The sequence below is a fragment of the Hemiscyllium ocellatum genome, chromosome 28, assembly GCF_020745735.1.
Source record: "Hemiscyllium ocellatum isolate sHemOce1 chromosome 28, sHemOce1.pat.X.cur, whole genome shotgun sequence".
Taxonomy (NCBI): Eukaryota; Metazoa; Chordata; class Chondrichthyes; order Orectolobiformes; family Hemiscylliidae; genus Hemiscyllium; species Hemiscyllium ocellatum.
The window spans coordinates 32,556,615-32,573,151 of record NC_083428.1 but is presented as its reverse complement, the minus strand read 5'-3'; the positions used below and the strand labels follow the sequence as shown (position 1 = coordinate 32,573,151).

At 42.9% G+C, this 16,537-nt stretch overlaps 1 protein-coding gene across 2 annotated transcripts in view; it reads left to right on the top strand.

Moving 5' to 3' along the window:
- Positions 1-16,537, top strand: part of matk (megakaryocyte-associated tyrosine kinase) — a 69,613-nt gene that overhangs the window by 36,786 nt on the left and 16,290 nt on the right. For both annotated transcript variants that reach the window (XM_060845952.1, XM_060845953.1), the window contains exons 6-9: positions 6,754-6,847; positions 8,081-8,146; positions 9,535-9,634; positions 14,842-14,926. In XM_060845952.1, coding sequence (XP_060701935.1) covers positions 6,754-6,847; positions 8,081-8,146; positions 9,535-9,634; positions 14,842-14,926 — 345 coding nt within the window. The remainder of the gene's footprint in view (positions 1-6,753; positions 6,848-8,080; positions 8,147-9,534; positions 9,635-14,841; positions 14,927-16,537) is intronic.

The following is a 16,537-nucleotide window of genomic DNA, read 5'->3' as shown; positions in this document are numbered from 1 at the left end:
ACTGAGATTGTTACGTTCTTGTATATCAAGGGGATCAAGGGTTACAGGGAGAAAGCAGGAGAAAGGGGTTGAGAAACATATCAGCCATGACTGAATGATGAAACAGACTAGATGGGTGAATGGCGTAATTTCTGCTCCCATGTCTTACGGTCTTATAATGGGAACCTGTATTTTATTTCTTAATTGCCCATTGCTGTGGGTCTGGAGTCACAAGTAATCCAAACTGGATAAGGACAGCAGATTTCCTTCTCCAAGAATATGAGTGAACCAGGCAGTTTTTTTACATGATTTGGAGATGCCAGCGTTGGACTGGGGTGTACAAAGTTAAAAATCACACAACACCAGATTATAGTCCAACAGGTTTAATTGGAAGCACACTAGCTTTCGGAGCGACGCTCCTTCATCCGGTGATCGTGGAGGGCTCGATCGTAACACAGAATTTATAGCAAAAATTTGCAGTGTGATGTAACTGAAATTGTACATTGAAAAATTGATTCTTTCATGAAAGAAGTGAAACTATCACTGTATTCTAACAGATGAAAGGCTTAACAGACAATCAATTTTTCAATGTAAAATTTCAGTTACATCACACTGCAAATTTTTGCTATAAATTCTGTGTTACGATCGAGCCCTCCACAATCACCTGATGAAGGAGCATCGCTCCGAAAGCTAGTGTGCTTCCAATTAAACCTGTTGGAATATAACCTGGTGTTGTGTCATTTTTAACGTTGTTTTTTACATGGTTACCTGGTTACCATTGGGCTAGCTTCTTATGCTATTGTTTTGAATTCAAATGTCATCAACTGCCGTGGTGGGATTTGAACTTGTGTCCCCAGAACGTTAATCTGCTTTGGATTAATAGCGAAATGACATTCCTACCACCTCAGTTGGTGGATAATATCAAGTTTGGGTTTTAAAAATCCATAAGCTGTAGGAGCAGTGAAGATGGGCGGAGGTGATACAGCTGTCTCCAGTGAATCTCGATTTCAAAACTGGGGGTAGGATGGCAAACAAGTCGTACGATAAACTTGAAGCTTTAGACAAGCAATTCAGGAAACTTCACAGAGGCAAAGAGAGTAATAATAATCTGTAAGACAGAGGACCAGAAAGTGGTGTAATGAAGAGTGTGATTGGAAGCTAGAGGTTAGAGAAGGGTCATGTATCAGAAGATGGCCTTTTCCTTGTACTGTTTCTGGGGAACAAGAAAAATGATAGAAAGCCCTCCTCAATTATGAGATGAATGTTCACATTTTGAACAGAATTGAACTTAGCAGAGTGTTAAGAGCTTTGGAAGGTAAAATAAACTTGTCTTGAGAGAGAAGTGGACCCATGTGTTTGGAAAGACCCACTTTTTGGTAAAACCAAATTCAGAATGTAGATGAATTGTTGCAAGTTCTTTAAGAGTTGCTCGGGTAATTTACTGACTGTGTAATATTGAATTTGGACAACAGCAACAAAATGAAAATTGTGAAAATGCTTCATCATTTACTGCTTAAATTAAAATCAATTCTATAACAAATAGAGAGAAACACAAGTGAAAGACATTCATTGTTTGCAGCTTTTCTATTAAATTGTTGCTGCAATTTAAAATTACTGAGTTTACAAACACATTTTATCAGCATCCTCAAGGTGGCCATACCTCCCCACCCATATTTACAATCATCACTTCATCAAACATTGAAAAAAGTGTTGCTTAAGGTTTTTTTATTAAAAGATAATTATCAATCCCTCATCCTTAAAACGTAGCAACCCTGCTTTAGTCACTGAGAGTGTAATAGAAACTTTATGGGTCTCAGAATTTAAAGAAATGGGAAGTGTTTCTACAGCATTGTTAAACAAAGTAACACACAGGAAGTTTAAAAATAGTCCGGAGATTTATTGTGAACTGAAGGGGAGCTGATATTAATACACTGGGATGTGATAGAGGAAATGTTCTTCTAACAGATGTTTCACAGCTGACAAAGCAGAATGGAAAAGTTATTGCATGGGAGAATTGCTAAAAATATATTACTTACTGCTGTGCTTGTCAAGTCTACATATACGTATTACAGACTGTTAATTGTTATATACATTATTTAGTTGTAAATGGAGGCATTGAGTCCAATAGCAAGGAACTTATCATGAATCCATTATAAAACATTGGATCAACTCCAACTAGAGAGCTGTGTTCCATTCGGGGCACCGCTCATTAGGAAGGATTTCTAGGCTGTAGAAAGGGTACAAAGATTATTTACAGGAGTGGTTTCAGCTACGAGGAACTTCAATGGGATAGAGTGGAAAAATTGGGATTGTTCGGGGTGGAAAAGGGAGGGTTGTCAGGAGATGTGACAGAAGAGTCAAAATCTTGAGTAGACCAGACAAAGCAGAAAGGGATCCCATTGGTGGAAGGAGGAGAAAGAGAGGACTGCACATGCTGGAGATCAGAGTCGAGAATGTGGTGCTTGAAAAGCACATCAGGTCAGGCAGCATCCAAGGAGCAGGAAAATCAACGTTTCGGGCATAAGCTGATGAAGGGCTTCAGCCTGAAATGTCGATTTTCCTGCTCCTCAGATGCTGCCTGACCTACTATGCTTTTCCAGCACCATGCTCTTGACCCATTGGTGAAAGAGTCAAGAAACAAGGACACTGATGTATGGTGAATGGCAGAATAATCAATGACAACATGAGGACAGGCCTTCCTATACAACAAAGTGGTTAGGATCTGAAATGCACTCCCTGAGATAATGGTGAAGGCAAATATAATGTTAGTGTTCAAAAAGGAATTTGAAAATACTTGAAGAGGAAAATAGACTTGCAGGAATATGGAAAAGGGCAGAGGAATGGGGCAAGATGAATGGCTATTACAAAGCACTAACACAGACAGCAGAGTTAGATAACATTTTCCAATGTGATCCAGTCATTAGGGAATTTTACTAATGGTGGGCTGGTAACAGACACCTAAGTTATATACCTAGAGGCCCTATTTAATGCCACTTTTACTGAGCTATTAAAATCTTATTGACATTGGGACACTGGGACAACCTCTCGGGGACTGGCCATGGGAAGTGCAGGGTTACAAGGATATAGTAAGGGGGGGTCTGGGTAGGATATTCTTTGGAGGGTCAGTGTTGACTCGATGGGTTGAATGGCCTGTTTCTGCACTGTTGGGATTCCATGATAAAACAGACATGGTGAAATGAACGGCCTTGGTCTAAGCAAATACCAGCGTTGTCTGAGTTTAACATTAGTCTGGAAGCTGGAGTTTTGGACCAAGAGATTTTCTCTCCTACTTTCTGGAAGCCCTGGTTATGGCTAAGGTACAATTTCATGGTCAATTTCAGGTGTGTTTCCAAGCACTGCCCTTGGGGTTCCGTCCCTGCCTTAAGTACAGCCATCACATTGTGAACTGTGATTCTTTATTCCTCTGGAAATAACCAGCTAGTGGATCATTATGAGCCAAATGTACAGGTTTGTATGTACCCTAGAACTGAAGTGTCAAGTTGGTCTTCTCTACATCAGGGAGACCAAATGTAAACGTAGGGAATGGCTTGCTAAGCATCTTAGCTGGGCCCGCAAGGGTTGACCAGACCTCCCAGTCACCGCCCATTTTAATTCCCTTTCCGAAATGACCATTCTTGAACGCCTCCATTGCCACAACGAACCAAACTGCAAATTGGAGGAACAACACCTCATCTTCCACCTGGGCAGCCTACAGCCCAGAGGACTCAACATTGAGTTCTCCAATTTCAAATAACCTCCCACCCCATTCCCCTAATCCCTTCCCGACATCTCCCCCTCCCTTCCTGCCATCAACCGGATTTATTCCTCCCACTGACCAACCAGGTCATACCCTCTACCTGTCTTCACCTAGCCCCACTTCACCACCCTGTCTCCGCCAGCCCCTTTATTTGCAACTCCCCCTAAACCCACCCCGATTCCTGAAGAAGGGTCACACCCGAAAAATCGACTTCTCTACCTCCTGATGCTGCCTGGTTTGCTTTATCTTCCAGCCTTCTGCCTGTCTAAGTTGGTGTGTGAGCAGGATCTACCCTGATTACAAAGAGGAAGGAAGAATGCGTGGTCAATTTCAAATTTGGCATTTAGGTATAACCTAGCAGTGTGGAATGTCACCCACTAGAGAACCAACTTACTTCTCATTTTCAATTCCACTTTTGCGTACGGATGGCAAAATATACCTCAAGATAAATCAAGCTCTCTCTTTGTGTGTTTCTATGTATTTAGTTTAAATGCAAGCTAGAAATGAAAGATTGAGAAAAGGATGCAAATTGAAAATGGTCTTTGGATCTCACATCATTTAGGCCCCAAAAGTATCTGGCAGAAGTGGTACCCCTAGCCACCAAGAATGTCTGCTGCTCTTAACATGATTTGGAGATGCTGGTGTTGGACTGGGGTGTACACAGTTAAAAAATCACACAAGACCAGGTTATAGTCCAACAGGTTTAATTGGAAGCACACTAGCTTTCGGAGCCACGCTCCTTCATCAAGTGATTGACAATCACCTGATGAAGGAGCGTCGCTCCGAAAGCTAGTGTGCTTCCAATTAAACCTGTTGGACTATAACCTGGTCTTGTGTGATTTTTAGCTCTTAACATGGGTTTGTAAAACCATTACACACTTAGCTCATGTTACAAAATTTGTGTCTGTATGTGGGAACAAGAATAGGAGTGGCTCATCCTGACCCTTGAGACTGCTCTGCGATTCAGTAGGTCTTAGAGAACCTGTTTCTGGATTAATGGTGCTGGAAAAGCACAGCAGTTCAGGCAGCATCCCGGGAGCAATAAAATCGACGTTTTGAGCAAAAGCCCTTCATCAGGACCCAAACGTCGGTTTTACTTCTCCTTGGATGCTGCCTGAACTGCTGTGCTTTTCCAGCATCACTAATCCAGAATCTGGTTTCCAGCATCTGCAGTCATTGTTTTTACCTTACAGAACCTGTGAATTAACCCCAACAACCTGCCTTAGTTCCATAACTCTTCATAGCCATATGTAATAGAAGTTAAACAATTACAACAGTAAACATTTCAATTGATCTACTCTGCACAGCTTTTGGGAGTGGGACTGCAGATGGTAGTGATAGGAAGGATCACCAGAAGTAAAGATGTCCTATTGCAATCAGATAGTTAACAGTAGCAGTTTAAATGGGCAACTCAGTTGAACGTGATGTTTACGTGCATAGAAATCATCACTTTTTACATGTTGTATGCTGATCTAATGGAAAGATTTCAACATGTAGACAACTGAATGATTGGTTTAACCCGATGTAGACTGTGAAACCAAACTGTCAACCCTGCTCAGCAGAGTCTAGAGTAAAGAAACATGGCAGATGCATCGTCAAACACAATGGTAAAGAAATCATAGTTTACTCAGAAACAAGGGGAAAACAGACATGTTACAGAGAAATATTTATGTTTCAAACCCTAGGAGAATTTTTTTTAATGTAGTTAGTTATTAGATTTGAACATTAGTTAGACCGAAAATAAATTTACATTTTGTATAAAATAGATCGTACAAAAGTTTTTAAAATGTCACTTTTCTAGCATTTGAGCCATGGTTTTGATGAAAGGGTTATTTCCCTTTTGTTTTCATTAAGTATTGAGTACTTTAATTAAAAGATAAGCCACCATAGTCCTACTAAGGAGACCACAGCACTGCTCTCTCATTGGAGAGAGACAACTGGTGGGGGTTTAACCTGAGGGTCACCACACCTCAGGTGATGGGGGATGTTTGAGAAGGATAGCCTTTCACGGTAATGTCAGCTGGCATGGGAATTCAACTCCTGTTGGCAGTAAACTGACTGTCTCTCCAACTGAACTTACCAGCCTGATTATTTTAATTAATCCATTGTTCAACTGAGTTTCTCATAAATGGATGTTGAAGAGCCTTGATGATGGCTGGGTTGTAATGACTAATGCACAGAGGAAGGGCCCAGGATGCTCTCTGTTGAGTTGATTGATCCAGTCCAGATGGCGATCTGGTTAATGCACTTGGCCACATTGTTGTTGGGTTTGGGAAAGGGAAGAAACTACACTTGAGGTTCCCACCCCTGGTCACAATCCATACCAGCTCTGTATGTTTGCAGATGTTGTATGAGCACAAGGTTAGCTCCAGATGGAGCTAACATTGCGGGATCACACCTGAATCATAGATGCCTTGACAGGGGTAGCAATGGGCTCCTGCCGACATATGCTGGCACCACAAACTGACCAGGACTTCCAAGTCAAACTGTAATCCAGATAAGAGATAGCTCAGCACTTGAAGTTTTGAGTAAAACTCTGAGGAATATTCTCTGAAAGTATAAAGAATGAGGCAAAATTTTAAGTGAGCTGCCTGACTGATTTTAATAAAAGTCATGATTCAGGCTCTGGTTGTGGAGAGGATGCGCTCTGTGTTCAGCCGATAAAAGAGATGGATTTGTGATCATACAAATTGTGCAAGGGAAATGGCTGTAGGGGTACCTTATTCCGCATCCTAAGTCTATTGACCTTTAATGTTTAGTGAATAAATACACAATTTTTTTCCTTACTTTTAAGGAGCAAAATAAGTGATGATACTTACCATGCACAGAACTACAGGTTTGCTGAGAGAGTACATTGCTTTAAAAGCTGGGATCACTGCTGTCCACATGCTAATCATTGTGACTGCTGACCTACAGAGAATAAATATCTTGATAAGATGGCTAGCAAACCTGTGAGTAGAGCATCACAAGAGCATCTAAATCTGTGCTTTTTTTTGACTTTTTAACATTATATTTAGTATTATATGAAAGATGCATGTGGACTTATCACCAGATTAACCAAACCCAAGCTTAAGGAAGGCACAAAGTCAGCTGCAGAGGAGCTCTCGAAAAGTAAGTACCTCGAAGTGAGCATGCTCTGATGAATATCTGTGACACAGCCCCGCACAGTTGCTGGCACTTTTATTCCATTCTGTATTGTGAATGATGAGACCCACTCTGCCTCAACCTGGAAAGCACAAACGAATGAGTCTCCATTTTGGACCTGTAATAAACAGCGTGTTGAGTTCATTTGCTTTGGACCTTCAAAAATTTTAGAAACAGTGTCTCCCACAGGACAGATTGTTGTATTTTTATTAATCCTGCCTCTATAGGAGGTTTCTCCCAGTTCATTCAATACTGACTCACTGGGCACAGTGGGCCAGGCATTGACTCTCACTGGGCACAGTTGGACAGGCACTGACTCTCACTGGGCACAGTCGGAGAGGTACTGACTCTCATTGGACAGAGATCAACAAACACTGATTCTCACTGGGCATGGTTTAATACACACTGACTCTCACTGGGAACAGATCAATAGGCACTGACTCTCACTGGGCACAGTTGGGCAGATACTGACTGTCATTGGGCAGAGATCAATAGACACTGATTCTCAATGGGCACAGTTCAACATGCAGGGACTCTTACTTGCCAAGTTCAACAGACACTGGCTGCCCAGTGATGATTGGAATCACTTGCAAACGCTTTATAGTACAACTCACCGGATAGTTTTTTTAGATCAGATTAGATTACTTACAGTGTGGAAACAGGCCCTTCAGCCCAACAAGTCCACACCGACCCGCAGAAGCACAACCCACCCATACCCCTACATTTACCCCTTACCTAACACTACGGGCAATTTAGCATGGCCAATTCACCTGACCCGCACATCTTTGGACTGTGGGAGGAAACCGGAGCACCCGGAGGAAACCCACGCAGACACGGGGAGAACGTGCAAACTCCACACAGTCAGTCGCCTGAGTCAGGAATTGAACCTGGGTCTCAGGTGCTGTGAGACAGCAGTGCTAACCACTGTGCCACCGCGCCGCCCACAGTTGTTTGGAGTTGTTTTGGGGGTCACAGGGAAGTTGGTTCTATTTTGGTTTTTGTTTATTGCCAGGGTACTGAGGTCAGTTGTAGATTCCATGCTGAATCTCAGTTGAGGTCAGCTGACAGCAAAGATTGGGGTTGGTCATTGGACTTATCAGATTAATATGATTCGTTATCATAAACCCATGTGGTGCTTTATTGTCACACTGAATGCGATAAATATTTTCTGTTATTGACTGTGTTCCTTGTTCTTTTCAGCTGGCTGGGTACTCAACATGCAACAACTAATATTGGGAGAACAAATAGGGGAAGGGGAATTTGGAGGTGGGTGTTTAATGAATTCATTTCTAATCTTTTAGTCATTTGTTTGTGAAGAGGTTTTCCACTTAGGCAGACGGTATTAGTGCCTGGAAAACAGGATATTTCCTCATTTCAAGCAACGAATATCACCATACTTATAACTCAGTGCCAAGTGGATTTGAGATGCAGTAGAACTCAAAAACTTCCCTAATGGTCACTCCCAGACACAGGTTGTGTACAGATTAAAGCTCTCTGTGTTCTCTCATACCAATTACTCCCAATCACAGATTAGATGTAGAGTAAACATCCTCGATATTTTTACATCAAATACTCCCAGGTCAGGTACAGCATGGTTTAAATACAGTTTAGATTAGAATGGCACAAATTCCAGCACCACTCTAATTTAGACTCTGATTTCCAGCATCTGCAGTCCTCACTTTTGCCATGGTTTAAGTACAGACTGAAGCTCCCTCTAAAAATGAAGCATATCAAGTAGGAGCAGGTGTAGGCCATTTGGCCTTCAAGCTGGCTGTGCCATTCATTATGATCATGGCTCATCATCCAAGTCAATAGCCTGTTCTGCTTTTCTCCCATCTTCTTCGATCCTTTTACAGCCATGTGGTATATCCTACTCCTTCAAATCCACACTGGTGCATCAACTCTCTGTATCCCAATCTCAAGTGTCCCCCCGTCCCTAATTGACAAGTTTTCCAAATTCTGCACAAATTGTCCTTGTAAGTCTGTGCATCAGTTTTCAAATATTGGGAGCTCATGTTAAACGGAAGAGTTTTTTTTGCCCTAGGTACATATCCATTACAAACCTCCCGACATAGAGGACTTTCTCACTATAGTCAGCTGGACTGATTGAGAGTCCAGTTCACAGTGTTAAGAGTTAATGTAGTACTTCTGTACTCCTCCCCTGCTTACACCCAAATTTACAATATCAATCATTTTGGCACAAGGCATCTTAAGACCTTAGTTTAAAGAAAAAAAAATCAAAACATAGGTTGCATACTACTGATTTTCATATCAGTCCCTGCATTAAACGAAGTTACTTCAGGCTGCAGGGCTCTTGCCTAAGCTAGTCTTTCCCCTGGTTTCTGATTGGATGGAAAGTGTCTTTTCTGACAATAGCTTCCACTCACAATCCAATAATATGACCTTCAGGTTTCCCAAGGATCTATTTTTGGGATTGTGCTTGTTGGTATTTCTTGATTATCTGGAATATTTGATCAACTGGTGCTTTTCCCGGTCCGGCTTGTGAAAGGTTTGTTCCACTTGGCAAAAAACACAACAGAGTTCTAATTATACATGCGATTTCCTTTCTGTTTCTGAGTCGCCAATTACTTTTAAATACAGGTGTAAGACAGTTCAGAGGAGTTCAAACTATCTTGCACTTTGTGTTCTTATAGCTGTGTTTCAGGCTGAATACATGGGGCAGAAAGTGGCTGTGAAGAACATAAAGTGTGATGTTATGGCTCAGTCTTTCTTAGAAGAGACCTCCGTGATGACGTAAGTGTCATTAATGTGTCAATGTGCAAACTATAACTATAATTCAGCTCTATCTTCATTCGTATTTGCACCCATGTAGTTTACAGAGATGTGTCACTGCATGTAATTGAGCATGAGAATCCTGGCTGCTAATTCTCAAACCCGAGAGACCCAATGTTGATTGTATTGGCTCAACTGATACTCTGGGTCAGATTAATTAGCTCTGACCAGGTCAGACACCTGAACTGTGTAGCCTAATATAAGACACTTACGCCATTATTAAAACCACCTATTTCCAGCTCCTTAACATCACTTGACTTTGCTCATGCCTGACCTCATCTGCTGCTGCAGCTGCACCTTCATTACTTTGTTACCTAGAGACATGACTTTTCTCACGTACTTTTATCTGTTCTGCTACATTCTACACGTGTACATTCGGGGTCATCCGAAACTCCACTCCCCACATCCTTAATTTCACCAAGTATCAATCTCCCCTGTGCTCACTAGTCTCTACAAGTGTCAATCTCCCCTGTGCTCACTGGCCTCTACAAGTGTCAATCTCCCCTGTGCTCACTAGTCTCTACAAGTGTCAATCTCCCCTGTGCTCACTAGTCTCTGCAAGTGTCAATCTCCCCTGTGCTCACCGGCCTCTACAAGTGTCAATCTCCCCTGTGCTCACCGGTCTCTGCAAGTGTCGATCTCCTCTGTGCTCACTAGTCTCTACAAGTGTCAATCTCCCCTGTGCTCACTGGCCTCTGCAAGTACCAATCTCCCCTGTGCTCACTAGTCTCTACAAGTGTCAATCTCCCCTGTGCTCACTGGCCTCTACAAGTGTCAATCTCCCCTGTGCTCACTAGTCTCTGCAAGTGTCAATCTCCCCTGTGCTCACCGGTCTCTGCAAGTGTCGATCTCCTCTGTGCTCACTAGTCTCTGCAAGTGTCAATCTCCCCTGTGCTCACTAGTCTCTGCAAGTGTCAATCTCCCCTGTGCTCACCGGTCTCTGCAGGTGTCAATCTCCCCTGTGTTCACTGGCCTTTGCAAGTACCAATCTCCCCTGTGTTCACCAGTCTCTGCAAGTACCAATCTACCCTGTGTTCACCAGTCTCTGCAAGTGTCAATCTCCCCTGTGCTCACTAGTCTCTGCAAGTGTCAATCTCCCTGTGCTCACCGGTCTCTGCAAGTGTCAATCTCCCCTGTGCTCACTAGTCTCTGCAAGTGTCAATCTCCCTGTGCTCACTAGTCTCTGCAAGTGTCAATCTCCCTGTGCTCACCGGTCTCTGCAAGTGTTAATCTCCCCTGTGCTCAGTGGTCTACAAGATGCTCGACTCTGCAATACCCCCATTGTAAACCTCTCTAACTCTCTACTCTCTCATTTCCTTTACGGGGTCTCCTTAACACCTCCATCTTTGTCTGGGCTCTTGGTCATCTGATCTTATATCTCTTTATGTGACGCAGTGTCAGATTTTATTTATAACCCTCCTGAGGGAATTCCTGTGATACTTTGTAACACTGAAGCTGCTATCTGAACACAACTCTTTGCTATAAACAAAAAAAAACCCCAAAGAACTGCAGATATTGTAAATCAGAAACAAAAACAGAAGCTGCTGGAAAAGCTCAAGTCTGGCAACACCTGTGGAGAGACATTTCAGGTCCACTGACCCTCCTTCAGAGGTGTTTGTAGCCGGGAAGATGTTTGCCTCCTCCCCATCTTCTGCATAAATACAGAGTAAACAATAGATGCAGATAGAGCCCAATGAGGGAGAAAAGCAGTTTGATAGACACAGGAATTGGGGAAAGGTCACTCTAGGGGAATCAATGTCTGCCAATGGGGACTATCAATAGTTGACAATTTTTTTGGTAGCAGCCCATGGGATGACACAGCTGGTGTGTTGGAGTGAAAAAACGGGAGAAAACCCTAAAATTGTTGAACTCTATATTAAATCCAGAAGGATGTGAAGTTCCCAAATTTTTATGGTGAATATAATTCACTTGGCAGCACCCTTGTCTCTGAGTTACAAATTTTCTCCGTTCAAATCCAGTTCTAGACTATGAGCACAAAGTGTTGACTGACACTGCAGCACAGTCCTTCAAGTGTACTTTACAGTTAAACTGAAGCCCCGTATACCTGCCTGGTTGGGTAAAAGATTCAATGCCACTACTTCAAAGAAGAGCAGGTTTGTCCACATTGCCCTGGCCAATGTTTATTCCTCAATCTACATCACAAATAAGGTGGATTATCTGGTCATTATCACGCTGCTATTTGTGGGAGTTAACTACACACAACTTGGTTACTGTGCCAACAAAAGCAGAAATTGCTTGTGAAACTCAGCAGTCAAACAGTGTGGTGCTGGAAAAGCACAGCCAGTCAGGCAGCATCCGAGGAGCGGGAGAGTCACTGTTTGAAGCATAAGCTCTTCCTCAGGAATGGTGGGGGGAGCCCAGGGGAGCTGAGAGATAAATGGGAGGGGGATGGGGGGCACGGCTGGGGGAAAGGTAACTGGGAATACGATAGATAGATGAAGGTGGGGTGATGGTGATAGGTCGGTGAGGGGGGTGGAGCTGATGGTGGGAAGGAAGATGGACAGGTAGAACAGTTCAAGAGGGCAGTGCCGAGTTAGAGGGTTGGATCTGGGATAAGGTGGGGGCAGAGGAAACAAGTGAAATTGATCTGGGACACACACACCTATCAACCCTACCGCCCTGTGGCCAAACACTTTAACTCCCCCTCCCACTCTGTCAAGGGTATGCAAGTCCTGGGCCTCCTCCACTGCCAAACTCTAGCCACGTAATTCCTGGAGGAAGAACACTTCATCTTCCACCTTGGGACCCTCAACCACATGAGATCAATGTGGATTTCACCAGTTTCCTCATTTCTCCTCCCCCCAACTTATTCCATATCCACCCCTCTAACTCGCCACTGCCCTCTTGAACTGTCCTACCTCTCCATCTTCCTTCTCACCTATCTGGTCCGCCCTTTGCACTGGCCTGTCACCATCACCTCCAACTTCATCTACCTATCGCCTTCCCAGCTACCTTCCCCCCCAGCCCCGCCCCCTCCCATTTATCTCTCAGCCCCCTTGGCCTCCCCCAACCCTAATTCCTGATGAAGGGCTTATGCTTGAAACTTCAATTCTCCTGCTCCTCGGATGTTGCCTGACCTGCTGTGCTTTTCCAGCACCACACTTTTCAACACTGACCTCCAGCATCAGCAGTCCTCACTTCCTCCTAACTATGACAAGAGAGCAGAGTTAACATTTCAGTGCCTGATGACTCTTCATAAGAACTGCATTTCCTCCATCATAGCACTCCAAAAGTACTTTATTGGCCAGAAAGCTCTTTGATCTATCCAATGGTCATGTATTTGAGTAAGGTCTACTAGGGGAAAGTGAGGACTGCAGATGCTGGAGTACCAGAGTTGAAAAATGTGGTGCTGGAAAAACACAGCAGGCCAGGCAGCATCTGAGGATCAGGAGAATCGACGTTTCGGGACTCCTGAAGAAGGGCTTATGCCCGATACGTCGATTCTTCTGCTCCTCGGATGCTGCCTGGCCTGCTGTGTTTTTCCAGCACGACATTTTTCAACTTTGAGTAAGGTCTTTCTAGTTTGTTTTGATCAGTCAGGATGGAATTTGCAGCTTTGTGATGTGCCCACTAGGTGGAGCAACAGTCCTTATATTTATGATCTTTCCCGTACTGGACAGCAGAAAGGTTTCCAAACACCATCAGTTTTGAGGAAAGGTCATCGGACTTGAAACATTAACTCTGATTTCTCTTCACACTGCTGCCAGACCTGCTGAGCTTTTCTAGCAGCTTCTGTTTTTGTTTCTGATTCACAGGATCTGCAGCTCTTTGGGTTTTTAGCATAAGTGTTTCTCTGTATTTAAGTGGGCGGGTACACTGCCCAGTTTGAGGGTGACCAGAAAACTACCAGGTCTTCATTTTCTGGATGCTCCCCTCCAGTTTCTTGCCTGAGAGGCCATTCTATCTAAGAGGATAGGTTGTAGGCCACACTGAGATATTCACAACCAATTCTGACTCTCATCTCAATTGTACGGTATTATAATTCAAACCTATTCCCAATGTCTTTCTTTGACTTGCAAAGCAACATGCCCACATCACATGCAAGCTGTTGTTTCCTAGTCATCAAAATGTGACCTTGTGCCTGCCATACTCTGGGCGTACATGCTCCAGGGAACAGTCTTATTGCTAGTGAATAACAGCTCCAAGAAACAAAATGCTGCGGATGCTTTTGAACCGGCATTTTGTGTCTGTTTTCACACAATAAAACTTAAGAAACTTCCCAAAAGTTATTGAAAATTAAGAAATTATGAGGAGGGATGAACTTAAATCAAGATCGTCAAGTGTCAAAAGATTCCCAGGACTGGCCTGCATCTTTCGAAAGAAGTGGCAGCAGAAATATAAGCTACATTGGTTATAATCTTCCAAAAATCCTTAGGTTCTAGAAAGGTTCCTACGGATTGGAAAAAAGGCAAATATTTTATCTGAATAAATAGAACACAAAGACAAACTCAATCTTCTTCTCACTTTTATGTTTTCAACTTTCCCCTGTCTGCTTTCTGGTGCCCGATCCTATCACCTGGCTTCTACTGGGCACAAGTCTCATTTATGCTCCCTTGGAGGTTCTGCCTTTGTATGGTGCCTGCTTGCTGCCCCTTACTCCACTAAACAAGGCAGGGTGGGTGAGAGATAACTTTATTCAAAAGCAAGGACTGTGCCCAAACTGTATAATACAATACGGAAACAAACCCTTCAGTCCGATCAGTCCATGCCAACCATAATTCCAAACTAAACTAGTTCCACCTGCCTGCACTTGGCCCATATCCCTCCAAACCTTTTTCTTTCAATTAACTTATCCAAATGTTTTTTTAAACATTGTGGCTGTACTTGCATCCATCTCTTTCTCTGGAAGTTCATTCCACACATGAACCACTCTCTGTGTAAAAGAAGGTTGCTCCTCATGTCCTTTTTAAATCCTTCCCCTCTCGCCTTAACAATATGCCTCCTGGTTTTGAATTCTCCCACCCTGTGGGAAATCCCATGTCACTCACCTTACCTATGCCCCTCATGATTTTATAAACCTCAGTAAGGTTACCCCTCAACTTCAGTAAAAAAAAAGTCCCAGCCAAAATAAAATTATCAGATAATAGGTTGACTCTATGCAACTGATTGATTTAACTTTTGCATTTAACTTCTTTGTTAAAACACAGGAAATTACTGCACAAGAATCTGGTGAAATTATTGGGAGTTGTAGTGGACAATGGATTGTATATCGTCACTGAATACATGAGCAAGGTATGACTCTCAATCTCTTTGCATCTCCCTCAGCCTTCATTGTGACTTATATTTGGATCATGTTTTTAACTCACTGTAGCAATGCGGTCAGGTCTACCTTTGGTATCACCAGGCATTGTAATCCAAAATCTATTACAGCAACATTTCAAGGAAATGTCAAAAATGTTTTCTTATTATTGGAATGGTAGCCCCCAAAGCAAAAATAAATGACAATTCTGTATACATTTTCTTAAAAGCTTCCACTTGTTCTGCTCTCTTTCTTGCTGTGACTCCCATTCTTTTACTCTTTCCAAAAATAAATTCAATTTTCATCTAAGAATCCAACTGTGCCACACTTCCATTAATGGAGCATGATTTAGAGATGCCAGTGTTGGACTGGGGTGTACACAGTTAAAAATCACACAACACCAGTTTATAGTCCAACACGTTTAATTGGAAGCACACTAGCTTTTGGAGCGACACTCCTTCATCAGGTGATTGTCAATCACCTGATGAAGGAGCGTCGCTCCAAAAGCTAGTGTGCTTCCAATTAAACCTGTTGGACTATAACCTGGTGTTGTGTGATTTTTATCAGCAGAGCAGGCAGCCATGTTTTCTGGTAAGGGCCTGTTGCAGGAAACGTTTGCTGTTCCTTGTTGGACCATCCATCTACTGAGAAGATTCGAAAGCCTGATTGATATGAAGTACCAAAATGTGTCTCAACTCCAGGTGTGAAGATGTATGTATGTATGACGTGCAGTTCATTAGGGTGCTGGCTGCTGTGACATGCAAGACAGATATATATTCTAGAGGTGTTGTTCAATACTTAAGTGGCTGGAAGTGAGGTAATTATATGCCTAAGATTTTAAATCTTCCAGTTGGAGAAAATACACCTGTATATAGTATCTTCAGCCAATTTATTTCTTTATCCAATGACTCAAGGGAGCTATCTAACTTTGCACAGAGTCACAGTTTTGCCCCTGTGCTGGATCTGTCTACTTACATTCTCTTTCACTGGATCTTTTCATAGTTTTCCTCTTCATGGGTTTGTCTCATTTCAAGTATTGCATCTGACTAAAGCTCTTACTGTGTCCCGTGGTAATAGAAAGGAGAAGCTTAAAGCTAAACTGGAAACCCCTACATGGGCAGCTTTTATGACCTCTTTACAATTGATGAAGTACTTTTCAATTTTTTTTTAACATAGGTAATGCCGCAGACAATCGTGGGCTCAGCCAACTCCCAAAAATCAACAATGTAATATGGCCAGAAACTGTGTCTTTTGTGGTGTTGAGGGAGAGATTAATAATGGCCAAGACAGCAGGGCTAGTGCCATACAGAGATACTTTACCCTAGCCTGAGCAGTGAGATGGAACCTCAGTTATTGTCATTATTTATACAAGGCCTTTTACAATCTCAGGACCTTCTTACAGGCAGTGGAGTACATTTGAAATGTTGACATCCATTAAACTCATCTTCTGCCTCGGAACACTTCAACCCTAGGGCATCAATGTGGACTTCACCAGTTTCCTCATTTCCCCTCCCCCCACCTTACCCTAGTTCCAACCTTCCAGCCCAGCACTGTCCCCATGACCTGTCCCACCTGCCAATCTTCCTTGCCACCTATCCTCTCCA